The sequence below is a fragment of the Colletes latitarsis genome, chromosome 11 (genome assembly GCF_051014445.1).
Source record: "Colletes latitarsis isolate SP2378_abdomen chromosome 11, iyColLati1, whole genome shotgun sequence".
Taxonomy (NCBI): Eukaryota; Metazoa; Arthropoda; class Insecta; order Hymenoptera; family Colletidae; genus Colletes; species Colletes latitarsis.
Genome location: NC_135144.1, coordinates 7,590,967 through 7,618,031, shown reverse-complemented (window position 1 = coordinate 7,618,031; position 27,065 = coordinate 7,590,967). Strand labels below are relative to the sequence as shown.

General features: G+C 34.9%; 1 protein-coding gene across 1 annotated transcript; it reads right to left on the bottom strand.

The window, feature by feature from the left end:
- On the bottom strand, positions 1–27,065 carry LOC143348240 (transcription factor Sox-9). The gene is made up of 5 exons (XM_076778247.1): positions 26,869–27,065; positions 18,608–18,754; positions 3,860–4,193; positions 3,352–3,659; positions 1–660 (listed from the first exon to the last, which is right to left on the bottom strand). The coding sequence occupies exons 1-5, from the start codon at positions 27,063–27,065 to the stop codon at positions 396–398; spliced, it is 1,251 nt and encodes a 416-aa protein (XP_076634362.1). The 3' UTR covers positions 1–395.

The window sequence follows — 27,065 nt, the reverse complement described above, 5'->3', positions numbered from 1 at the left end:
GCTTCGCATATTTGGCTATTTTCCGACGTCCCCGATCGGAGATCGACGCGGACGTCCAAAGACGATTCTCGAATCACCTGGATCGAAAGATGCGTGTTCTAGAGAGGTATGTGGATGTTCGATCCGAGCTGTCGAACCTCGTCAAACGCCAACGAACGCGAGCGAATCCCGACGTATCTCGGTTCGAATGGTCCCGAACGATCTCGAAGCAGTTAAGCTGCTCGAATTTGTCAGCGTTTGACGCAGTTTGACGCAGTTTGACAGCCCGAGTCGAGTACACGCACCACCCTTGGCGTTCGAACGAATTTATTTCTGCCCGTACGACCGTAAAAGTGTAAAATTTCAACGATATCTACGAAAGTGCGATTGTTCTTCGCGATATTACATTGGTACCTCTACATGTAGTGGGGCCAAGCTTCGATGCCAGGTACGTAACGTTGGTATTGCGCGTAAGACGTGGACACGTGTGGATGGCTCATCTGCGTGCTCGCGTGCGAATAATGCGCATTGTGGGACGAGGATATGTACTGCATCGGAGGCAGGGGTGGTTGAAGCTCGTGGTATCTGGCTATCTCTTGAGGCCTGTCCTCCCAGGGTGCCTCGGCGATCGTTTGCTCCGAGCAGTGACGCTTGTTTGGCCTCTCGACTTCCTCCTCGTATCTGGAAACGAAAGTCGAAACGGCTTTGTCCAAAGGTTCGCGATCGACTCGAGTGTCAAGTACTTTAACGAAGTTAGTTTTTGCTCACGACTGTATGATTGAGGGGGATGCATACAATCATTGGGCGTTCCGCGTAGGCATATATGTATTAACATTAAATTTGCGAATGCTGGTTATACAGGGTGATCGGCCGACCTGGGAAAAATTTTAATGGGAGATTTTGGAGGCCAAAATAAGACGAAAATCGAGAATATCAATTTCTTAACTGAGGTTTCATTAAAAAGTTATTTAAAAATTAAATTAAAAACTTTCAAATCATTCTGAAAAAATTATTTTTGGTTGCGGGAGTCAATTACAATCATTTTTGGTCAATAGACATACCCTCGAAATCTTAACCATTTTCGAAAAAAAAATTCCTTACCGAAAATATAATTTCAGGCCAGAAATGCCTCCCATAAATTTCATGCGAATTTTTAAAACACCATAACTCCCGAACGGATTGGACGATTTTAATGTTCAAAGAGCCAAACGTCGCGTATTTTGGTGCAGAATATGTAGAAATTGCAAAAATATTTGAAAAGTTGATCTTTGACCTCGTAATGTTAGAAAAACCCCATAAAAATGGTCCAATTTGCAAACAGCCATAACTCCTACAATAGTAAATATATTTCAATGAAACTTTTTTCCGAAGTAGAGCTCGTGGGTACCTATAGAAAAGTATTAGGCAACTTTTCTGTAGGGCGTCAAACAAATTTATTAAAAATGAAGAACGAATTTTTAAGAAAAATCGACAGGGGGTAGCTACTGAATTTTTCGGCGAAAAAAAAAAATTTCAAATCGTTCTGGAAAAATTATTTTCGGTTGCAGGGACCAATTATAATCATTTTTGGTCAATAGACATATCTCGAAATCCTAACCATTTTCGAGAAAAAAATTCCTTACCGAAAATATAATTTCAGGCCAGAAATGCCTCCCGTAAATTTCATGCGAATCTTTAAAACACCATAACTCCTGAACGGATTGGATGATTTTAACGTTTAAAAAAGCAAACAACGCGTATTTTGGTGTAGAATATGTAGAAATTCTAACAATAATGAAAAAGTTGTTCCTTGACACCGTAAAATGAGAAAAACCCCCTAAAACTGGTCCAATTTTCAAATGGCCATAACTCTTACAATAGTAAATATATTTCAATGAAACTTTTTCCCGAAGTAGAGCTCGTGGGTACCTATAGAAAAGTATTAGGCAACTTTTCTGTAGGGCGTCAAACAAATTTATTAAAAATGAAGAACGAATTTTTAAGAAAAATCGACAGGGGGTAGGTGCTGAATTTTTCGGAGAAATACAAAAATTCCAAATCGTTCCAGAAAAATTATTTTCGGTTGCAGGGACCAATTATAATCATTTTTGGTCAATAGACTTACCCCCGAAATCCTACCCACTTTCTAGAAAAAAATTCAGTACGGTCGGAACTTTAAACGTTAAAAACTTTTTAACAAAGCCTCCATCAACAAATTAGTATTCTTGATTTTCGTCTTATTTCGGCCTCTAGAATCTCCCATTAAAATTTTTCCCAGGGGTGGCCGAACACCCTGTATGTGTTCGATGAAGTGAGCCAATTTGACTCATGCAACAAAATTGAAGTTTTTTGCAAAAAAAAAATGGTTTTAAATCAATTTAAACGAAAGATTTATTATTAAAAACTTCATTGAAAATATTTTTTACATAGAATCTTCGTTTTTTAAATACATTTTCAGGAATATCTTTTTATTATATTTACCACAAAAGGTCTTTCATCTACTTCTATTAAATGATATTTGTACTTGACAATTCTTCTGCACGTCAATAATATGAATTTTCAACAATGGAATAGAAATACTTTCGATATTATTCTTCTCTTATTTTTATTAGTTTTTTTAGAAAAAGTGTTTTTAGAATTCTCATAAGAACTTTCTTTGTGTAAGTCATAAATTTCATGCGTTTAAAGTGATGAATTGTTAAATCATTTTATGAACCAAATTGGCTCATAACCGTAAAAATAGTATACTACATTCGACAATGTAAAATGATGGGGTCGGCGCGGCGTAGGGAAGGAATTAATATTTACATATATTTCATTACGTAACTAAAAACCAACATATGTATTTAAAAAATAATAAGTTTTATATATATAGCAATAAAATATTTAATGACTCAAATTGGTTCAGCCCGTAAATCTAGTGTTAACATATAATCAGAAATACAATAAAACACTATCGATGCGTGCTTCGACGATACTCGTTCATATTGTACTAATATACGTGTCGTATTCTATTACACCAGAGTATTGCAAATACTATTAAGTATGTCTAAAGGTATTAAAGCAGTTATCAAGGTTAAAGGTTTATGCACGAAATATTAAGTGTACCAAAATCTGAAACGATTACTAAAAATTAGTTGCGTTGCAAAACTGACTAGAAAAAAAGATTGTACGAAACGAAATAATAATATCGCAAATGTTTTTGCTTTAAAAAGCCAGAAGATTGTGGATAATACTAAGTATTTTATTTCTTTTGTATTCTACATGCAAATATTGAAAAAAAAAAAAATTATTTTTGTTAAAATGTCGTATGTGTGTTCAGTTTTCATCCTTACTGTATATTAGGAGGTTGATGCACAGAAAATGTCGTCGTTACAGAGTTTCTGGATTTACCTGTTGAATATCCACGGAGACGAGGTGGTCGACGGGGCAGGTATATGCACCGGTGGCACCTGTGGTCGTAGGTATTGATCCAGCTCGTTGCTCTCGACCTCACACTCCTGAAGAGTTAGGGGAATATTCAGACCGACGCCTCCTAAGGTTCCCAGCCCGTTCAATTGTCCTTCCTCGATCGGTAGACCGTCGGCAACATCGATGTACCGGTAATCAACTCCGGATTGCTGTTGATGCAGAGACTCGCTCGAGGACGTTATCACGAGGTCCTGGTGGTAGATGGTACTGTTCTGTTGTGGCTGATTTCCCTGCACAAACAAACGAATCCATTGTTCTTTATAAACACATCAAACATCAGAATCTTTAACACTAGATTTACGGATGTTGATCATACAGAGTGTTCACTAGGATGGTCCTTATTTTTCGACTTTTGATTACTTTTTAACGTACTCCTTCAGACTGTGACACTTGGTGAAAAAAGTTCGAAGAAACGAGAATTCCTAATCACCTGATTGATGAAATGTTGTCCGCGGGGGGTGGTAGGAGGAGTCGGCGGGGAAAGTCCTTGATTCGGAGTGGTCGGTGGAGACGAGCTGACTCCGCTCTGAGGCGAGTTGGGCCCTTGCGCGCCCCTGGGACTCATGTCCTCCTGCTTCAGGGACCTGGACACGTTGAAAGTGACGTTGCTTTGGTTCCTCGAGGGCGAGCCCTCTCTGCCAGATGGCCCATTTTGCTTTCGACGTCGGGGTTGGTACTTGTAGTCGGGATGCTCGCGCTTGTGGATCACGCGAAGACGATCGGCCTCCTCGATGAAGGGTTTCTTATCGTTGTCTGAAAGTAACCTGCAACCAGAATTAAATCTTCACATACTTACGATTGTCGTAGCTAAACGTGACCGTATCTAAGGACAATGAATAGACTGCAGATCTTAATGCAAAATCAAATTTTTATTAATAAAATTAATGAAATGGGAGCTGTACAGAGGGTTGTCTCAACCCCTAAATATAATAATTCGTATCTTATTTTAAGTATTGCTTATGTATTTATATATTAAGTGGATTCTGTAGTTTTTTGAGAATTAAAATTTCTCTGAAATGCATAAACATCCGCAGTCTAATGATGAAAGATGAGCATTGAGTTGAGGGGTTATTCGCTCTAGATTAAAGGGTTCAAACAATTACTTTCACGCTATTTTATAAATTTCAATAAGTTCGTATAATTTCCTATTCTCTTCTACGATTTCAAGCGATAAAAATCGTGTGAATTAAAAATTTGTTGTTTAACACTTTCTTTCTTTTACAAGTAGTTGTAAATGCTTCAAATGTAAAATATATTGCGAATAATCATTACATTGTTTCATAATAATATGTTTATACATAATACATACAGGGTGAGTCTCGTAACATGATGACTTCAAATAACTCATAAGTTATTGTTGTACAAAAAAATGTTTCAGATAAAAGTTGCATGGTTTTTAGAGGGACATATATTACTGTAATACGTCCCATGTTATTTTGTTTTTTTTTTTATCAAAATATGAATGCCACTTTCAATTTTTTAAATAGAATGGTTAATGTACTCTATTTGATATAATACTTTTCTATATAGTATGTAATATTTTATCTAAATTCATGAAAAATTATTAATCATTCCATTTAAATAATTAAAAGTGTGTTTCATATCTTGATAAAAAAGTCAAAATAACATAGAACCGATTACAGCACTAAATCCCCCTCTAAAAACGATGCAACTTTAATCTAAAACACTTTTTTGTACAACAAATAATTTATGAGATATTTGAAATTGTCAAGTTACGATACTCATCCTGTATATTATACATCATATAATTATTGACTTTCAAATATCATGAACACTTATGCTACCGACAGATTCGAAAGTTTTAAAGAAAGATAAGGGAAACGAAAAATCTGTATTATTTTATTTTATATTTATACTAAATACAGTGGCTCAAAGTAAAACTTGGACATTTACATTTTTATACTTTATGAACGAATTTTTAGTGCACAGAGTCATGATTTAAAAGAAAGAATGAAAAAAGTGCTGAGAGCTGTGCGTCGATTTTGCAAAATATATTATGAAAAAAATTCGAAGAAACTAGTTAGAACAACCGCACAAAATTTTAGTAAAATGGTCGTGATATATCGTGAAAACTGTACTGGTTGTATACTGCATTAATTTCTACACACCATTGTAGTAACAATGATTGCCATTTATTCTAATTATGTATTTCTACTAATGTTGACATCGCCGGTCACCAGTGGCCCCCAACGCATTAAACGTATTAAAAACTATTTTCGACTCGTTGTTAGGTGACCATCTCTCTGTACATTTTACATAAATGTACAGATTTGAGCTTCGATTGTTCCTTTTCCAAAATATAACAGCATAATACGTCGAAAATGCTCCTTTTGGATGTTTATTTGTAAAATTATGCCCAAATTATAAAAAGAATAGAATTCTTGAACTTTTTCGTGGCAATATATAATGAAATATTAACTATTAAATAATTATATGCTTTTACTATTCGACCAACCCAATATGCCGGCCCTCGTCATTATAACCTGGCAGTAAAAAGATTTTATGGTGCCCCTTTCCCTTCGTATCCTAAGCACGTGCTTATTTTGCTCACTGGTTGATTCAGTCCTATACTATAAAGTGTAAAAATAAATGCGTGTGCTTAAAACATCATAATTTCTAAACGAATTGAAGGATTTTAATGTTTCGAAATGCAAACGACGCGTATTTTGGTGAAGAATATTTAGAAACTCTAAGAATGTTGGAAAAGTTGTTCCTTAACCCCATAAAAATGGTCCAATTTTCAAACGACCATAACTCCTATAATAGTGAGTGTATTTCATTGAAATTTATTTGTGCAGTAGAGCTCATAGATGCCTACACAAAAGTATTAAACAACATTTGCATAGAGCGTTAAACAAATTTATCAAAAATGAAAATCAAATTTTAAAGAAAAATCAACAGGGTGCAGAAATTAAAAATTTCAAATCATTCTGAAAAAATTATTTTTGATTGCGTGGGTTAATTACAATCATTTTTGGTGAATACACAACCCTCCGAAATCCTATGCACTTTCAAGAAAAAAATTCTTTACCCAAAATATAATGCGTGGCCAGAAATGTTTCCCTGAAAAAAGTGTGGTAGAATTTGTCCGATTTTGGACCATGCTGACAACAGAAAATTTTATCAGAGTATGATTCTATATCTTCTAAAGGATATGGAATATATAATTATTTATCCGGGATGTGCTGGGACAGTTATTAACAATAAGGATAAAGTACTCTCCGTAATACTTACCCAGTTAATACTTCGATATATTCTTCTTCTTATGATGTATCATTAAAATAGCTATTTAGAAATTTAGTAGGCAAGTTCGTCGTGGTTTGGTGTCCAGCATATCCAAAAAACCATAAGATTACTGTTGCGTGAGAGCAGCTCTATATCCATACGTATTAATAGTTTTTAATTCATTTTTATTTTTATCTAATAATATATACGCAAAATATTTAACAGTGTTCGAATGACGTATATAATTGTATATATTTTATATTATATATATCGAAGTATCTATGTTTTTAAATATTTTTAAATCAAATAATATTACCTTTTAGTCAAACATTCAAACATTGCTCCTTATTGCGAATATAATGTTGGTGCATGGGTTGACGATTCTTACTCTTAACCACAATTTTATTATTTTTATAATATACTCGACACTAAATTATGAAGAATTTACCTTCTATTATTTAAAATAATTATTTTACTGATAAATCAGTTTGTAAACAAGAAAATATCAAAGTATTTAGTAAATATTACGGACGACGATATTTCAAGGATTACGCTTATTTTCAATAACTTTCCCATCGCTTCCCGGATAAATAATTGTATATTTCATATTTTTTAATAGATATTAAAAGTTTTCATTTGCGTGGTCCAAAATCGGCCTACTTCTACCACCATTCTTTGTTAATCGATCGATGGGCAATTTTACTGGGGAACCGTGTTTCCAATATAACGTGAAATCAGTCGTCGATCGAAGCTGATTCACGAAGCAATTACGGTTCACACGACGCGTGTGTGATTCTGGACGATTCGTAGCGGCGCGTATCCGGCACCACAAGAGGCTCGGTGAACGAGAGCGTTTCTATCACCCGTACGATATACTCGAGGAGTCGAAATGGGAGGTCTGGTTAGTGTTTCTGGGCTGCGTGGAGTCTTAAGGGCGCAGAGCTGACGCACACGCGCGCAACCGTGTGGTACCGAGGTCATGGCAGCACGCTCGTTCGACTCCATCTCGTGTTAGTCTTTAATTCTCGGGTGTTTATGTTCCCACTGGGCTCGTAAAGCCACGGGCACGATAAGCTCTTCCGGTGTCGGCCGCGAGAGATCTCGAGGATTCCAGCAACGATTCCACGACTCTCGTTTATATTCGCCGCGTTATCGTTTCCGTTGTACGAAATTCACGAAGCGGCGGATACGTGGGCTACCGGTGGTCCCCGGGACCCGGGCGCTTACCGTCCCGCGTCAGGAAACACGATGGGATCGAAGGGGTTCGACGAAGAACGCCCGCCGCGAGAAGAAATTTAAATCCCACGAGGACTCCGCGGTCGAGAGGTGCTCGAGCCTCGTATCTCTCGAGTCGAAACGCGCGAGATGTTTTGTCACAGAGTACGAGCGAACGAGAGAGAAGAGATCCCATCTGGTCAATGGACTCTGCCTCGAGTTTTTTTTTCAGCACCGAAACGATAGCGAACCGTGTTGCAGTCACGGTTTTTCCACGCCAGATGCAACACAGGGTCAACTAATTTAGTTCTACGGCACTTCTGTGTTGCAAAGCGGTATCTACGCTGTCGTTTGTGCGCCTCGAGTGTCGCCACGTTCCGATTTCGCACGGATCGCAGAGAACCGGAGGATCGGGACACCCCAACCTTGAACGAGACGCGTATAATCGACGGGTTCCGTTAAATTTTTTCAAAATTGTTCCGTTAACCTCTTCAGGGTCAAAATATTTTGTTCCTGAAAAACAAAAATGCGAATTGTTATTCATCTATAACATTTGTCAATTTTGTGACAATGCTGTCGTGTTATATCAGTGGAAAATTTAACTATAAACAATCATTCATAACTCTGGTGGTTACTATTATAAAATATGTAAAAATATATAAGTGACATATATCAAATACAGATTTTTACAGACAACTAAGTTTCATAAGCAACCTTAAATTTTATTTAATTTACCGAGTACTACTAAAGGTTTTTTTATATTGTTGTTATGTATCAAATAAAGAAACAGTACACTATATGCCTCTATACGAGTTTCAAGAATTTAGTACAATTTTCATGTTTTATTGAAAAAATATCGGCTGAACCGCTAGGTGTACGATTTTAAGTAACAGTCACTGTATGTATCAATAATATGCCAAAATATACAGGAATATGCAAAACATATTCAAAATACGTTCAAATGATTTTATTGCTTAAACATAATAATAATCAATTATAATTTAAATTACAATATATTACGAGTATTTTTTTCAATATTATCAAGAGTTAGTTGATGACGTTTATCGCTTAAAGTCAATTTATAAGCTGAGAGCAAACGCTCAACATTACAAGATGTGATTGGGGCATATTTGAATTTACTGAAGTAGCATGCTTTAACTGTTTTGGGGTCTTTAACAGTGTGACCTCATAAAATTCGTTTACGTAGAACATATCTGCCAGGAATACTTTAAAATTACTGATCAATACTATTCGTAGAATTTATGAACTATGTTGTCATTTCTGCCAAGACTATCGTATACAGACGTTAAATTAGTAGACTGAAATAGATGCTCGGAAGCCCATATAAGCATTAATTTTATGAAAAGAAATGCAATAGACATATATGACATATGCAGTATGTTTCAACACATGTTTTTATAAAAAATATGCAAAACATTTTTAGGGACCTCTAGTAATGAAACAAATTTCTATCTAAGTTTTACTCTTTTATTTATTTCCTAGAGACATATGCATTTGCATAAACATCCGCAGTTTAATTATGATATAAAATAATTTAAATACTAGGTATACACATATGTGTCAGTATCCTTGAAGAGCTTAAATAAGGATTGCAATATTCTTTAGTAGTTTTTGATGTTCTGCAAACGTCAAAGAAAATGCTAGGGAATTTTGAATCGCGATTACATCCGGCAGCTTGATACCACTTCCGCCCAACGTTTGAAAGTTTGCAAAGACAGCTTGCGATAGCCACAATCGTAATTCCTTAGCACGAGACATATTTATATTATTATAGTCGTCGTTTCAAAGTTTTAGAAAGGTAAAATTAATATTATTAAATATAATACATGTTTGTGTTATATTTATAAACTTTGTATCATTTTAATATTTGATATTCTGTTTAGCTATACACGGTGTACGGCCACCACTGGGAAAAATTTTAATGGGAGATTCTAGAGGCCGAAATAAGACGAAAATCAAGAATACTAATTTGTTGATGGAGGCTTCGTTAAAAAGTTATTAACGTTTAAAGTTCCGTCCGTACTGAATTTTTTTCTCTAAAGTGGGTAGGATTTCTGGGGTATGTATAATGACCAAAAATGATTGTAATTGACCCCCCCCAACTGAAAATAATTTTTTCAGAATTAATTACAAATTTTTTTTTCGCCGAAAAATTTCAGCACCCTACCCGCTGTCGATTTTTCTTAAAAATGCGTTTTTCATTTTTGATAATTTTATTTGAGGTCCTACAGAAATGTTGTCTAATACTTTTCTGTAGGTACCCATGAGCACTACTTCAGAAAAAAGTTTCATTGAAATATATTCACTATCGTAGGAGTTATGGCTGTTTGAAAATTGGATCATTTTTATGGGGTTTTTCTAACATTACGAGGTTACGGAACAACTTTTCGAATATTTTTATAATTGCTACATATTCTACAGTAAAATACGCGACGTTTGGCTTTTTGAACATTAAAATCGTCCAATCCGTTCAGAAGTTATAGTGTTTTAAAAATTCGCATGAAATTTCAGGGGAGCATTTCTAGCCTCATATTAGATTTTTGGTAAAGAATTTTTTTCTCGAAAGTGCGTAGGATTTTGGGGTATGTCTATTCACCAAAAATGCTTGTAATTGACCCTTATAACTAAATATAATTTTTTTAGTATGATTCGAAATTTTTTAATTTCGTCTAAAAATTTCAGCACCTACCCGAATTTTTTTCTCGAAAGTAGGTAAGATTTCAGAGATATGTCTAATGACCAAAAATAATTGTAATTGGGCCCCGCAAACAAAAATAATTTTTTTAGAATGATTTGAAATTTGTTAATTTAATTTTTTAATAACTTTTTAATGAAGCCTCTGTTAAGAAATTGATATTCTTGATTTTGGGATAGCCGAACACCCTGTATAAGTTTGTAAAAAGGACATTGCCCGTTAAAATGCATTATTGTAATAATAATAATAATAGACGGAATGAAAATAAATATTTAATAACTTCCTTTACAAAGGAGACCAAATTGTTTGGGCCCCAAGTTAACGCTAGATTTACGGATATTAATAGCCCATAATTTTATCGAAAGTCGTCTCGTTGACGGTTAGATTAAAATGTGGTTATTCTTTTAACACTAGAACTACCAACAATTGCAGTGTATTTATTTGTTCCAAAGAAATTAATTCATTCTCTTACAGAAAATTATGGTAAGTTTTCAAAAATTTAGTCGAGCACATTTTTTACCAGTTTTATTAGAAATTACGAATCACTTTGACTGCTTTGGTAGTTTTAGTGTTAATTGGGGCAATAGGTTCATATCGTTGCATCAAGAAAATTTAATACGAATTGCTAATAAATAATATTTACGAGTTCTGTAACTTTAAGTATGGAATTTGACACCCGTCAAATTGACGGATTTCGTAAATCTAGCGTTAAGGACCAGAAATTCGATACTTGAAAACGTTTGTAGAGGCAGAAATTGACGCATAATTGCAGCAGAGGATCGTGCGGTGGAATGGAAGTTGGGAAACATAAAAGGTTACACACAGAGACATCAGAAGGAAGAAACGAAACCGCGAGGGAGATCGTGACACGTTGCTTCCGTCAGATAAGATGCATTTACCTGTTCGTCACGGGCGTTATTTGCACGAGGTCTCGAGGGGTCGGGGGGTGCAGGAGAGGGGGCAGGTTCGGAAAAATTCACCTGACGGGGACAAGGCGTTTATTGTGATCCTTGGGGGCACTTTATCTGCGACAGGAACCGGCCGGCAGCTGCTAGCACGCGCCAAGGATGAACCGGGAATATCTGTTTTCGTTTCGTCGACAAACACCGCGTCTAATATCCGAACGCGATACCTTTCAAGGCGGAAGAAAAAGGTGAAGATTTATTTCTGACGCCTACACCTGGTTCCACGCAGATATCGACGCCGATTGCTCCACCGAGCTGTTACTTTTTCGCAAATAATCGGAGAAAAACCAGACGTCTCTGATGGGCTAATTGTTTTTTCAAGGAGAGATAAAAAAACTTATGTTTTTAACCAATTTATGCACGTTGCATAAAATATTAAAAACAATATAGTACATGGCAATCTTAAACTACGTAAACTTGCGCATAGACATTTTGAATAAAAGTTTTATTAATTAATTTTACATAAATACATTGTGCCTGTAAATATCAAGTTTATATTAGTTTATGATAAACCTTTCGAATCGAGACGCATAGTTCTTTTTTCACATATTTTCCCCCATTTACAGATTAAGAAAATATTGTTTTTCTCAAAACGCGTAATGGTTTCGAATCTGAAACTGAAAACATTTAAGTGGTAAAAAAGAAAATTGCGGAGATATAGTTTACGTAACGAATAAAATTAATATTTTTCGTTTAATGCATCTGGTATTTCAATTAACTTGGTTTACTAGAAGGTTAGTAAGTATTATTTTTTTAGAAGACACTGTCGAAATGCTTGAAACAACGATTTCATTGGTTACGTGTATCTCCTACTAGATACAGAATTAGAAACTTTGTTTTGGAAGAGACGAAGGCTGAAACGCCACAGTGAAAGAGGAAACTATGCAAAGAAGTTTCTTTATTCCATTAACACTTCAAACGAAAACCAATCTAGCGGCTGAACCCGGTCAAGTAGACTACAGTTCCTAGAACTATTGTAATCAAAAGTAACTTTCGCGAGAAGTGGTCTTCAAACATCCATTATATACCGATAGATATAAAATGAAATAAAAATTGCCAGCTGGATGAACAATTTTGGTGTAATTTGTATATAACAATTTTAAAGTGGTGATGAAACAGTGCATATTTAGTTTTACACAACTAAAACTTTAAAACCTTTGGAGGTTTCTTAGGGTTTCTTATTATCAGAACGAGTTCGTATTGGAACCATTTTGAGAGACCTCAATTATTACTATAAATAACCTTCATAAATAATTAAAAGGGGTCGAGTGCTTAAACTTTCCCAAATGTTTTATTTATATTAAAAAAGCATTATTTATACTGTTTTTAAATTTTCGAAACAGTGACTTTCACGTGAAATAACATTTAACGACAGATCTACTTCAAAGAAGTAACTTTTATTATGGAAACCTTTTTTTCTACCTTGTGCATTTTGTAAATTATAACAATAAAATATAAAATATCCAAATATTTTCACATCTTGAAGTAAATTTTCATATCAAAAATATTGCATCATACATATCTATGTGTACCCTATTAATCCCCCAAGTTTTAGAATTTTTTGATTGCCCAGGTTGGAGATCAATCCTTGAAAGTTTTAAATAAGAATAATAATTACTATAAAATAATAAGTAAAATAATAACCATAATATTTTACTATGAAGTGCACCTAAATGAAACATAACCAACTATTATCGTCTTTTGCTCGACACTCAAGTTGCTACATGAAACTAACAAGTAGAGTGCAGATCCTTCGGGTCATTGATTTAGTTGAAACTTTTCACGTTTGTAGATTTAGTCATTCAGTTCAAGAAAATGTAGCATTATAGTTTTTGAACTATTCATGATTAAAGCTTTATTATTGTCTTGACGACAGATTTATTTCAAGTACATAATTATGCATTACTGTTGTGGCTTACAGGCAATATCCGAAGATTACTATGGGGAGAACTAGGGTTCGAGTCCAGTTCCGTAATTAATCATTTTTTTTCAATCTATTTTTTATTTTGTATTAATTTTTCGCCCATGAAAATATATAATTTTAATACATGTCGATATGACCTATGCTTTGCATGTTTCTACGATAAGTAACACTGCTATAATCAACAATAAGTAAGAACTTTCTTATGCTTATTCCGTAACGAATGGTTTTCTCATTACGTTTCGTTTGTTTTCAGACACTGTTGACGAAGGTTTAATATATTCTTCTTGCATAGTAGTCTTAATATTTTGTAAAAAATATATTCTAGTATAAGAAACGTAGAAAATAAATTTTTTTATTAAGAAATTTTATTTAGAATTTATTTAATATTATGTGTTTTCGTGGAAATAGGAATCAGCCCTGATTTCTAACTTCTATGTTAGGAATTTTTGGATGTTGTCCGTAGGTCACATCAGTAATCGGTAATTATTTAAAATAAATTTGTAATTAAGACAATAATAAAGCTCTAATCATAAATATTTCAAAAACTGTTGAGTAGTTGCCCTCATAATGCTACATTTTTTTGAACCAGATGACTTAAATCTACAAACGTGCAAACCCTCAAAGGGTTAATAACACGCACAGATTCGAAAGCATCGAACACATAGGGCGTGTTTTCATTGGAAGGCCGGAAGAAACTCGGTAGGCCGTCGGGATGGTCTGTTGGCCCCGGTAGCCGGTGTTAATTAGTCCCGGGTCTATTTCGAAAAGTGTTAAATAATTACTTTTTAGAAGCTAAAATTCAGGGATCGACAACCGAGTTTCCCCCTGTTAGTAAAACGTATGACGAAACCTTTAGATCGTAGATACTAGAACGAATTGAAAAATACTAATTTATTGTCCTTCCGATCAGCGAATCTCTGACTCGTGACTAATCAAGATTTCGTTAACGGGTAGTTGGTGTTTCCTCTCCGATCGCCAGTCAGCCCATTACGCATCAGAAACGATTTAGTTCGGAGAGGAATACCGCGATACTCTATTTTGACGTTAAAGAGCAACATCCGAGAGCGGATCGCCGGAACGGTTCGATCGTCGATCGGAATCGCGATCGAGCGGTATTATAAAATGATTCGCCGCGGGAGTCCTTGTCGGCACGTCCTATGATCCTCGTTGGAGGACCCACTGGGGCATCTCGTTAGCCTCGACCAAGAAACGGAATATCTTCCTCGAGTTGTTCAACGTTTATACCGTCTTGTCTCCGCGACTTTCTCGTGCGGATTTGCTCTCGTCCGTGTCGATGTCGATCGATCGGATAAGCGTTCCGCGTCGCTGGATATTCGGCGCGTCCACGGCGACGTTGGCTTCCGGTTTTGCCACGTAAAAGGAAAAAATACCCGAAGGGTCCGCGCGGTTGTCAACCGGGCATGATCGTACCACGTGCACCACTCGGCGCCACGTGGTGAAAATGTGTGCGAACGTGTGTAGTGGACCTGGAAAAAAGACTAACTGCGATACGTTCGCCTGTAAAAATAGAACGGGCGAAGAACAAGTGGTTGCCTGGATCGGGCCAGCTCCGGTCGACGTTGACAAAACAGCTGATCGTTTTCTTGATCGAGTTATCACGGGAAAGGTGGAGAAAGAAAACCAGAGATTCGTCGAGATTTATGGCTGGATGCCATCATGGTGAGAATCGACATTATCTGATCTTGTAACTGCGCACAGCCCACGACTCCGGGACACGTGGTGTCGATTAATTTTATCGGGACGGTGCCTCAGCGCCAGAAACAGATATCCGGAGACGCAAATCCTCGCGCGAGGTAAATATATCAATAACTGACCAGAATAATGCCCCGATACCTGATTGTTCGGGCAAATATTAATTATTCGATATTGACGAGGATAAATTATAGTTTAATAGAAAGCAAACAAAATTTGTCAAAAGTTAAGCCCAGGATATTTTCAGGAGATTTTCATACTTTTAACCCCTTAACCCCTCATATTGTTCGGGTTAACCAAGAATGATCAGTTTTCTTTATTGGATTTGTTCCTAAAAATGCAGTTTTTGTTAATTACAATGTTGTATCTAACGTATAATTTGAAGAAAAACAAATATTATCATCCCTTAAACCGTTGGATTAAACAAATATCGTTTTTCAAAGCAGTCAGACTCGGGCATGAACGTTAAGGGGTTAAAAAATATCTAAACTACATTATTGTAGAATTTGAAACTTGTGAAGGCTTTTGCATTCCAAGAACTCAACATTTATGTTTAAATTTTTTGGGTTACTGCTATTGAGACGGACATTTACGTACGTACACTGTGGTAGTAACAGCATGAGTCGAAATATCACTTTTGAAGTATCTTTTTTCAGTAAAGTTTTCATACAATTAATCCCATAAGTATTCGTACCCTCATTGTTTATGGGAAAAATTTGTTGAAATCAAACGATGCCTGTAAGATTTTGCAATAAACTTTTTTATAAATGAACACATGTATAAAGTTTATTTATACCAAATTCTAACAAAATTGATTAACTAATAGCAAAAATATATTAATTTTACACGACATAGTACGTAATAATAAAAGTATTCGTATCATTCTCAGCAAAATCGATTTTCTTTTGTTTCGAATGTCATTTCACCTCGAAAATAATTTCCATAGTTCACAGTCGGTTGAATGAACGTCAATAAAGTAGTCTAGTTCGAAATTGTGTCAAAGTAACATCAATAATCAGAAATGAGTCGAAAGAAGTCCGAGACAACTCTAGAAGAGCGTAAAATAATTTTTAAATTACACCAAGAGGACAAAAGTTATGTTGAGATAGCAAAAATAATGGGTAGAAGTAAATCGACTATCCAATTCATCATTAAACGGATAAAAGCAAGTGATAGTTTGTTAAATAACGAATGTACTGGAAGACCAAAGATTTTAACCGTTCGAGAAAGAAAAACTATAATACATCAAGTGCAACAAAATCCTCATCCTAGTGCACCTAAAGTGCTGATCATAAGTATTGGCACAGCATAGTTGTGGTGGCACAAATGCTTAAGACTACTAAACAAATTGATTTAAATTAACTGCAATAATTACTATGACAATTTGTTAAAACCATCGAAGCTTAAAAGTATGCGTTTGTGTGATATTCTGAATTATCGAAAGATTAATATTATTATGTTATTAAGTATACGTGTAAGGAACAATATTTTGCGACGAATACTTTTTTTAAAACATTTAAAGAATTCAGAGGCTTTATATATAAATAATTGTTAATCTTAACAACAATTACGTATGACCTCATTTAAAGCACAGATTGTACTTTTACTGTCTTTAATACATTGACGTTTCTCTAACACGGAAAGGATCTCAATTGTCCGACTTCGATTTTAACAAATGTCTGCAAGGTGATAGTACATATGCCCCTAATGATATATGTAAAATATTAGATGTAGATATTCAATAATTTTAAAGATATAAACAATTAAAGTTATGAACCATACATATACAGGGTGTTCGGCCAACCCTGGGAAAAGTTTTAATGGGAGATTCTAGAGGCCGAAATAAGACGAAAATCAAGAATACTAATTTGTTGATGGAGGCTTTGTTAAAAAGTTTTTAACGTTCAAAGTTCCGCCCGTACTGAATTTTTTTCTAGAAAGTGGGTAGGATTTCGGGGGTATGTCTATTCACCAAAAATTATTATAATTGACCCCCGCAACCGAAAATAATTTTTCCAAAACGATTTGAAACTTTTCAATTTCGCCGAAAAATTTAGGCACCTACCCCTTGTCGATTTTTCTTAAAAATTCGTTCTTCATTTTTAATAAAATTGTTTGACGCCCTACAGAAAAGTTGTCTAACACTTTTTTGTAGGTATCCATGAGCTCTACTTCAGAAAAAAATTTCAAGGAAATATAATCACTATTGTAGGAGTTATGGCCATTTGAAAATTGGACCAGTTTTAGAGGGTTTTTCTCATTTTACGGTGTCAAGGAACAATTTTTTCATTATTGTTAGAATTTCTACATATTCTACACCAAAATACGCGTTGTTTGCTTTTTTAAACATTAAAATCGTCCAATCCGTTCAGGAGTTATGGTGTTTTAAAGATTCGCATGAAATTTACGGGAGATATTTCTGGTCTGAAATTATATTTTCGGTAAGGAATATTTTTCTCGAAACTGAGTAGGATTTCGGGGGTATGTGTAATGACCAAAAATGATTGTAATTGACTTTTGTAACCGAAAATAAATTTTTTAGAATGATTTGAAAAATTTTTATTTTGCCAACAAATTTCTGCATCTACCCGAATTTTTTTCTCGAAAGTGGATAGGATTTCAGAGATATGTCTAATGACCAAAAATGATTGTAATTGAGCCCCGCAAACAAAAATAATTTTTTCAGAATGATTTGAAATTTTTTAATTTAATTTTTTAATAACTGTTTAACGAAGCCTCAGTAAAGAAATTGATATTCTTGATTTTCGTCTTATTTTGACCTCTAGAATCCCCCATTAAAATTTTTCCCATTGGTGGCCGAACACCCTGTATATCATAAGTATTGACATTAGGTACCGAGGCAGCGTTGGTAAAGAAAAGTTCCTGATTGATAAATCCGGGTTCTGGGATCGATTCCGTTCTGTGGTATTATACTTTTTTTACTGTAAAAGTTTATTGCGTTCACAGTGTACATGATCCTGAATGATAATTGTCATGTATGCAATAAAAACATAAGCTATGATGATTTATACGATACATCAAAATGGCCGACGCTCGATTTCGGCGTCGACTGTGTGGAGAGAAATATTATGAACGCAATTTGATAAAGAAGATTAACACTAGGTTTACGGAATACGTCAATTTGACGCATTAAGATTCTAAACCTAACGTTACAGAACTCATAAATATTATTTATTAACAATTTATGTTGGATTTAATTGATGTAATGATATGAATATACACTCTAATTAAAAGAAAAATTGCATTTTAATGTAACTGTTAACAGAGCGAATTACAATAAAAATATGCGCAACGAGTGTCCGTAAACCTAGTGTTAAGATGGCCAGTTACCGGTACGTTTACTTTACGATCGCAAAATGAAATTTGCAAACAACTCACCGCCAAAGTTTTCCGAGGGTCTTCGAAAGCTCGGCGTTGTGAAGCTGAGGATATTGATCAGCCAGTATTCGTCTTGCTGCTTGGGCCCACACCATAAACGCGTTCATGGGTCTCTTCACATGGGCCGCCCTTTTGTCGCCGGAACCCCTGTAATTCGAAGACATTATCTTCATTGGAAACGATTATTTTCTTCAAATGCAGGCGACATAATATTTCAACGACCGTCGCTCCAGAACTAGGCAGATTTTATTATTTTTTTATTAATTTTTATTTAGGCAAACAACAAATTGAACAAATTTTAGATTCTTTCGTAAAATAGTTTTCATCTATTTAAAAATTACGTAAACATATTCTAAATTACAAATAAAACGTACATAGAAATTGGATTATTATCATTTTTATTTAATATTTTATTTAGGCGAATAACGAGTTCAAGAAAGTTTAGATTCATTTGTGGAACTAGCTTTTGTCGATATAAAAATTACACGAATGTATTCTAATTTACAAATAATACATACAAAGAATTTGGATTATAAAAACAGAACGTAAATTGGAATTTATTGACAATATTCTTAATAAAGGTAAACATTTCGATATCTTAAAATGCAAATTAGCGAAAAAATGTTACAGACGTAAAGATTGGTGAAAGATTCATATTTGACTTGGGCCACGATTCAAAACACAAAGTATAAATTGTTTACAAATTCTTGTTATGTTATTGTACAAACGTTTTACAGTAATTTCTACAAATTTTTAATTTGATCCCTACTGAAAGTGTGTAGGGTGAACTGGATTAAAAAATTCATAGAATACATTTGAAAGAAAGTGTTAAAACATGTCTTACAGAAAAATAGCGACATATTACTATATCACAAATATTATAATAGTTAGCAACTACATATGAGTCTGTTTAAATGCTTTGTTGATTTTGGCATGCTACTAACATATATTTAGGCATAGATTAAACGAACTTTTGGAAATAAATCATAGTATTATAAAAATTTTGTCCACTATATGTAGCTATGGACACCAAACAAAGTAGCTAAAGGGTTAACCATTAGCACTCCAAGAATTTTGTTTTTGTATGACCAATTTTAAGGTAGCTTTGTAACGTAACTCCTGAAAATTTAGAATGTTAACCACTAACACTCCAAGAATTTTGGTTTTGTATGACCAATTAGTAGTTTCAAAATAATTGTGTAACGTAACTCCTGAAAATTTAGAATGTTAACCACTAACCCTCCAAGAATTTTGTTTTTGTATGACTAATTAGTAGTTTCAAAATAATTTTGTAACGTAACTCTTGAAAATTCAGGATGTTCTTCTCCCACAAACAGTAAATACAATTTTAACTTTATTCTGAATTTTAGTGTAGTTTATGTAAGTCACCGTAGCGACGCCATTGGAAAAGAATTACCAGAAGTGTCGAAAATCCGAGAAGAGATTTTTCGAAAACAGATCTGGCTGTCGAGTGACTTGCAGAAGAAAATAACCAGAGGCTGATACGGTGTACAGATAGACATACGAGCTGCATCCTCGCATGGAGTTCTGTATCCATGTAGCTACCCCCAGGTCAGCCGGGTGAGTCGCGCGGCACGCTTAAAACCGGCCTTAAAATAATACTGCCGCTGCCAACGGGTGACGAGCAGGAATGGACGTATTCCTTTCTTTCCTAGAAGATGACTTCATAAAACTGTTGCCCCGTCCAGTCAGGGATCGACGTGACTGACGTGATTGCCGTATGAGACCCCTCCTTCGTTCTGTTTTCTTTATGGATTTTATCGAACCTCGTTCGAGGACCTCGCGCCGGCCAACGACAAGAGACTAAATAGGAACCGAGTGATACGAATAAAACGTTATCGAATAACGAAACATCGTTACGTTCGACACACAATAACTGCATTTCTAATTCAAGACAAGATTCCTCCATCGTAATACGTAACGCAGACGTAACGATATACCGTTGAATAAATTATAGGATCATGATTAAAAATTTATGAATTTAAATTGATTTTAAATTAAATATACAGAAAATTTTAATGGAAGATTCTAGAGGCTAAAATAAGACGAAAATCAAGAATAACAATTTGTTGATCGAAGCTTCGTTAAAAAGTTATTAACGTTTAAAGTTCCGCCTGTAGAATGGCAATCTACGAATAGCTGCGTGCATGCATTCCCAGTATACCGTTCTACAGGCGAAACTTTAAACGTTAATAACTTTTTAACAAAGCCTCGATCAACAAATTGGTATTCTTGATTTTCGTCTTATTTTGGCCTCTAGAATCTCCCATTAAAATTTTCCCACGAGTGGCCGAACATTCTGTATAAATATTTCAATTTATAATTGCAAAGCTTATTATTATCAAATGGTTTAACTAACAAAAAAATTCCTAAATATTGTAATAGAAATAAAAAAAAAATTAAATTTCAATATACTCTTACAAGGGAAGGATCCCAGTTGTTCGACTTTGGTCTTTGCACGATTATAGTACAAATATTACTCATGATATATGTAAAATATTAAAGTTATTAACCATATTTGTATATTATAAATATAGACAATAGATATTGAAGTGATGTTGATATATCGTAGATCATATATGCAGTTAAAACACAAAAAAATCTTACATCTCGAGCGGATAATAAATGCATGCTTGTTGCACTGACACTTTTTCTTTTTCACTTCATCCGGAAAAGCCACTTGGTTCGCAATAAAAAATATCTGTCTGTAGGAAGTCAATTTTGAGACATACCACGCATGTTGCAGCATTTTCGAATAAATAGATGCTTGTAATTGATGATGACAATTAGCTACTCTTAATGACAATTTTTTTGCGAGATTTCTTTCTTTCCCTTTGGTGGAAACAAAATGTGTGCAAAATTTAATATTGATATTTTCTGGTTTTCTTTTACGTCGCATCGACATCTAATAGTGACACATCTAATTTTAAAACAGTGAAATTTCCAGAAATTAAAATTTACATATATCACACATCGTTGAATTCGTCTTTCTTTTCTCTATAAAAATGTGGAAAAAGGAATACATGGTACCGCTAGAAAAAATATTCACGACCCTGAAATTTCACAAATTTTTTTTTATCTCACTCTATATTTATCTCTTAAAGAAGTTATTAAGCACATTGAAGTAGAAGGTTTTAAAAAATCTAAAGTAAAGAGTTAAATAAAAACCGTATAAAATAAGACACAAAGAGATAAATATATAATTTTCGGTGATAAAGTATTTTTCGCCACGTTTGGCGTGTAATGACTTCGCTGTCCGTCGCGCAGGATGGGAAAGACCGCGAGAAGCGAGTAACGCAGATAAAAGCAGTCAAAGATTCGAAAACAGGCACGTATAATATTTCGGTCTCTTTGAAATAAGAGGGGCGTTAAATCCGTGTGTAAACCCGAGGAGCCGTTGGTAATTAGCGTGGGTCCACTAACAAGGGTTTTCACGCCAGTGCGCGCGGTTTACCTGGATACGCAAAACATCCTCGAGTCTTTACACCTCGTTTACGTGGTCGAGTGTACACCGGCGAATACACGTAGGCGTGGCACTGTCAAACGATGCACCAGCTGCAGCTTCTTCTCCTATTTTTATTTCGCATAAACGTGCACTGTACAGGAACGACTAGAAATTTAATCCAGCTACGGATCTTTCCTAATCGAAACGTCACACGTCTTACAGAGATCAACATTAGAACAATTAAATTTAAATACTTCGTTCGACGTTTTGACGAGTATTCGAGAAAACGTTACAATTGTTATAGAAAATATACAATTTTATATAATAACGATATACTCGCCTTAAAGATTTTTAATTTAAAAAATATATATTTCAAACTTCGAGCTAGAAATCCGCCATTTTGACAGGTACGGTTGTTCCAGCATAAATTCCGATGGAGGATTGCCTTTTCTTTCAGAAAGTAACCATTATCATTTGGAAACAGACACTTTTATTTTCATTTAAATAAAAGTCAATATAAATTTCAAACATCACACGACTTACAGAGATCAACTTTAGAACAATTAAATTTAAATACTTCGTTCGACGTTTTGACGAGTATTCGAGAAAACGTTACAATTGTTATAGAAAATATACAATTTTATATAATAACGATATACTCGCCTTAAAGATTTTTAATTTAAAAAATATATATTTCAAACTTCGAGCTAGAAATCTAAATCCGCCATTTTAACAGGTACGGTTGTTCCAGCATAAATTCCGATGAAGGATTGCCTTTTCTTTCAGAAAGTAACCATTCTCATTTGGTAAACAGAGATTTTCATTTTCATTTCAATAAAAGTCAATATAAATTTCAAACTTTAAGCTAGTAATCTAAATCCGCCATTTTGACAGGTACGGTTGTTCCAGCATAAATTCCGATGGAGGATTGCCTTTTCTTTCAGAAAGTAACCATTCTCATTTGGAAACGGACACTTTCATTGATAATTTAGAATATGCACTCGGTATTACGTGGATGTAGAAGAATTTCACACTGGATTCAGACACGTTTTTCGTTATTAATTTATTACATACGCACTTTTTAAATGTATACAGTGCTGCCAAAATTGACACTCTTACAAGTGATACCAACATTGTATTCCAGTATAACAACATTCCTTTTCATTTAAATAAAAGTCAACATAAATTTCAAATTTCAAACTAGCAATCTAAATCCACCATTTTCTCAGTTTCGGTTGTTTCAGCATAAATTCCGATGGAGGATTGCCTTTTCTTTGAGAAAGTAACCAAATTTGGAAATAGACACTGCGTTTCGACAATAAACGGGATGCATTCGACCTGCGATAAATCACGGGGGTAAAAATGCGTGGTATTACCTTGAACAAACACAGGAAATACGCAATAGTTTGGGTTGTATTCTCATGGGTTTCATGGGAATTAAAACTAGTCAATTTTATCGGTCCCTATCGCCGGGAATAAACACCGTACCCTTTAGCTACCCCGAGATAACCCCGTGTAATTGAGGGTTAGCGATAAGCCAGCGCTGTATAGCGATACACTCGGAAATTTTCTCTGACCTGATGGCGCGCGCACCTATGCGCAATAACCTCTATATTCGTCTCGAAAAATATTTTTATTACTAGAAAAAATACCTCACGGTATTCACCAGTGTATTATTCGTGTTTAAAAATTTACTAACAATTCCCCGATGGAATTGATCGTAAATTCGGTGGTGCAATAATAAAAAGAAAGAAATGACTAGGAAACGAAAACGAGGGACGCGGGTCCGCGTACGAGAATCGCCATTCGAAACCGTTGCGTCATTTTCCTCGGAGCGCAGCTTCGATTTTATCGAATCGTAACGATCGTCGGTATGGCGTAACGAGACGGCCATTAATTCGTCCCCTTCTTCGATACGCGGGCGAAAAAAACGTCGTTCCTCGTATCGCTAGTCCTTTTTCGATCCTCTCCGCTTCCCACGAGTCGCGATCGTCGGAGAGAGAAAAAAATAAGAGAGAAGCGACTCGACGAGATCGGGCATTAATTAGCTAATTTGCGTTAATTGACAGCCGAGGACATTTTTCCACCAGCCGTTTCCCAAGCCGAGGAAACGAGTGCGTCATAATTAAGTTAGCGTTACGTATTTTTAAAGCCGCGCCACGCTCCTGCGTCCCCACTCTTCTCGTTCCTTTGGCTTTTTCTTCATTTTTTTCACCCCCTCCCCATTCTTTACAGTCGCGCGAACCTCAACCGTGCCTAAAACGCTTAGCGAGGGCTTCTCGCGTTAATGCCTGCTAATACGACTCGCGGTGATTAAAACGTCGAAGACACAGGTTGCTGGGAGGGGGGACTACAACTTCTTTCCGCGAATAAGAAAAGGGTTTGCTCGCGAAAACGAGATGGCTGCTAACGAAAGAACAGTAAACGCATGCCATTTTGGCACGTCGATGATCGCCTGTAATCAAGAGTGACTTTACTGTTTGAATACGTCACAACTTTGTACAGAAATAATGTTATAAAAAATCAGGTCACCTTAACATATCGAACGAATTTTTCGCAAAATTATAAAACATTCTTTATTGTATTATAATATACAGGGTGTTTGGCCACTCCTGAGAAAAATTTTAATGGGAGATTCTAGAAACCAAAATAAGATGAAAATCAAGAATATCAATTTCTTGACTGAGGATTCGTTAAAAAGTTATTAAAAAATTAAATTAAAAAATTTCAAATCGTTCTAAAAAAATTATTTTTGGTTGCTGAGGTCAATTATAATAATTTTTGGTCAATAGACATGCCCCTGAAATCCTGTACATTTTCGAGAAAAAAATTTAGTACGGGCGAAACTTTAAATGTTAATAACTTTTTAACCAAGCTTCCATCAACAAATTGGTATTCTTGATTTTCGTCCTATTTTGGTGTCTAAAATTTCCCATTACAATTTTTCCCAAAGATGTCCGAACACCCTGTACAATGGGTTTCAAATACGTTATGATATACACAACATATGTATATTGAAGATGTAACGAAAAATGGGAGTCACAAAAGTATTCGACCATCTCGTAAAACTGCCAAAAGAACAATTTCATGTCGTTAAAGTTTGTTTTGCTTTCGATGCTATTCTGTTTTCAAACAGAAGCAAACTTGGTCAGTCGGGCAGTCATTGCAAATATTGCAAGAACAACAGTGCAAGGTATTGTAAATAAGTAGAAAAATGAGAATTCATTGCATAATAAACATCGCTCTGTACAACCAAAGATACTAACTGATAAAGAAGAGCGTTAAATTTAAAATTTGAAGACAATACACCAAATCGTAAAGAATAAACATGGTAGAATTGCAAAAAAAGAACCATTAATGAGCAAAACAGACGAAAAAAAATGCAATTTGCAAAAGAGCATATTAATAAGCCGGAAGAGTTCTGGAATGAAGTAATTTTTAACGATTGATGTAAATTTGAAATTTTTAATATCACAAGACGACAAATTGTTTCGAGAAATTCTGGTCAAGAATTGAATAAAAGGTGTTTAGCTCCAACTGTAAAAGCATGGCGATAGTTCCTTGATGGTATGGGGGTACGTATCATCTACCAGTGTTGGAAAATCGAACTTTATCGAAGGGAAAATGGACCAATATGTATACGTAAATATTTTAAAAAATAATTTAAAAGCAAGAGCTGAAAATTTGGACTTAGGAAATGATTTCTTGTTCAGGACAATGATCCTGAGCATTGTGTTAGAAAAACTCAAAAATGTTTACTTTATGATGTATAATTACAAACACCTCCACGATGTCCTGATCTTAATATTATCGTACATCTTTAAGAATATTTAAAAAAATCATTAACATAATATAATATTAGTAGCATGACCACTCTCAAGAATTACCTGCAATATGAATAGGATAATATAAACGTTGAAATTACCAAAAAACTTGTGAAATCAATTCCTCAAACAGACTCAAAGCTATTATAAAATGTACGAGGCATCCAACAAAATATTGAATTTATATTTATACATTAATGTATACACACGATAAGAAATTTGTTTATTTTGTTATTATTACACCACTGAATTTACATTCAATTCCATTGGGGAATTTTTAGTAAATATGTTGCCTAAGGCAATGATATGAGCAGTATACTGGTGAATTCATTTTAATATTACTTTCATTTTGCGTATATTAAAATTTATTTGCAAACCTTTCTACAGTATAATAAAATAAACTAATTCATTAAAAATAAATTTTGCTTGAATTTTTACTTACAAACTTATACAATTTTACGAAAAATTTGCTTGATACGCAAGGTAGCCGAAGACTTTTTGGACCAACTGTACATTTATTAAGAAATTTTTTGTTTTCTACGTATTTAAGACAGTGTAACTAACAAAATAATTTCTTTACTCTCTATCAAATAACATTTCTACTTATATTTAAAAACTAAATGTAACAATTAAGTCAGTGATTTCGTTAAGGATCGAGGACATTTTCCTAAAAACTAAAAAGTACTCTCGCAGAAAATACAAACTGCTTGGAACTGAAAAAAACCTTTTGAGTTCCTTTAAAGCTCGTTTCGAATTACTGTAAGAATGTCCAGAAATCTAAAAACCCCAGTAAGAATGGTTTGGTCACACGCATTGGTGAATCGTTAAAAAAATTAGACTTTTGATCTTAAATCTTACGTCAAGACGATCTCACACGGGGTTGAAACGATTTTAGACGACTAAAGTGAGACGCGCGCGCTACTTCTTTTTCTCACTTACTAAATTAGTATAATATTGAACGGGAAACTCACTTGGTAGTAACAGGTACCAGGGTCCAATCGTATCCCTGAAGAACTTTAGTGACCGCCGCGCTGATCTTCTCGCCGCCATTGGTGGCGACTACGGCCGCGACAGCGGATGCTTTTCCATTATTATTCACGTTATTATTGTTGTTGCCGGCGTTGCTCGACGAAACGGAACCAGACGTCTCCCCAATGACGTCGTTCAT

Bases quoted from the DNA above. Each gene is read 5' to 3' on its own strand.
- LOC143348240 (XM_076778247.1), bottom strand. From the start codon at position 27,065: ATGAACGACGTCATTGGGGAGACGTCTGGTTCCGTTTCGTCGAGCAAC. The intron at 18,755-26,868 runs GTGAGTTTCCCG...TTCGAATTACAG, and splicing joins CTGGTACCTGTTACTACCAA to GGGTTCCGGCGACAAAAGGG. The intron at 3,660-3,859 runs GTGATTAGGAAT...TTGTTTGTGCAG, and splicing joins GACAACATTTCATCAATCAG to GGAAATCAGCCACAACAGAA.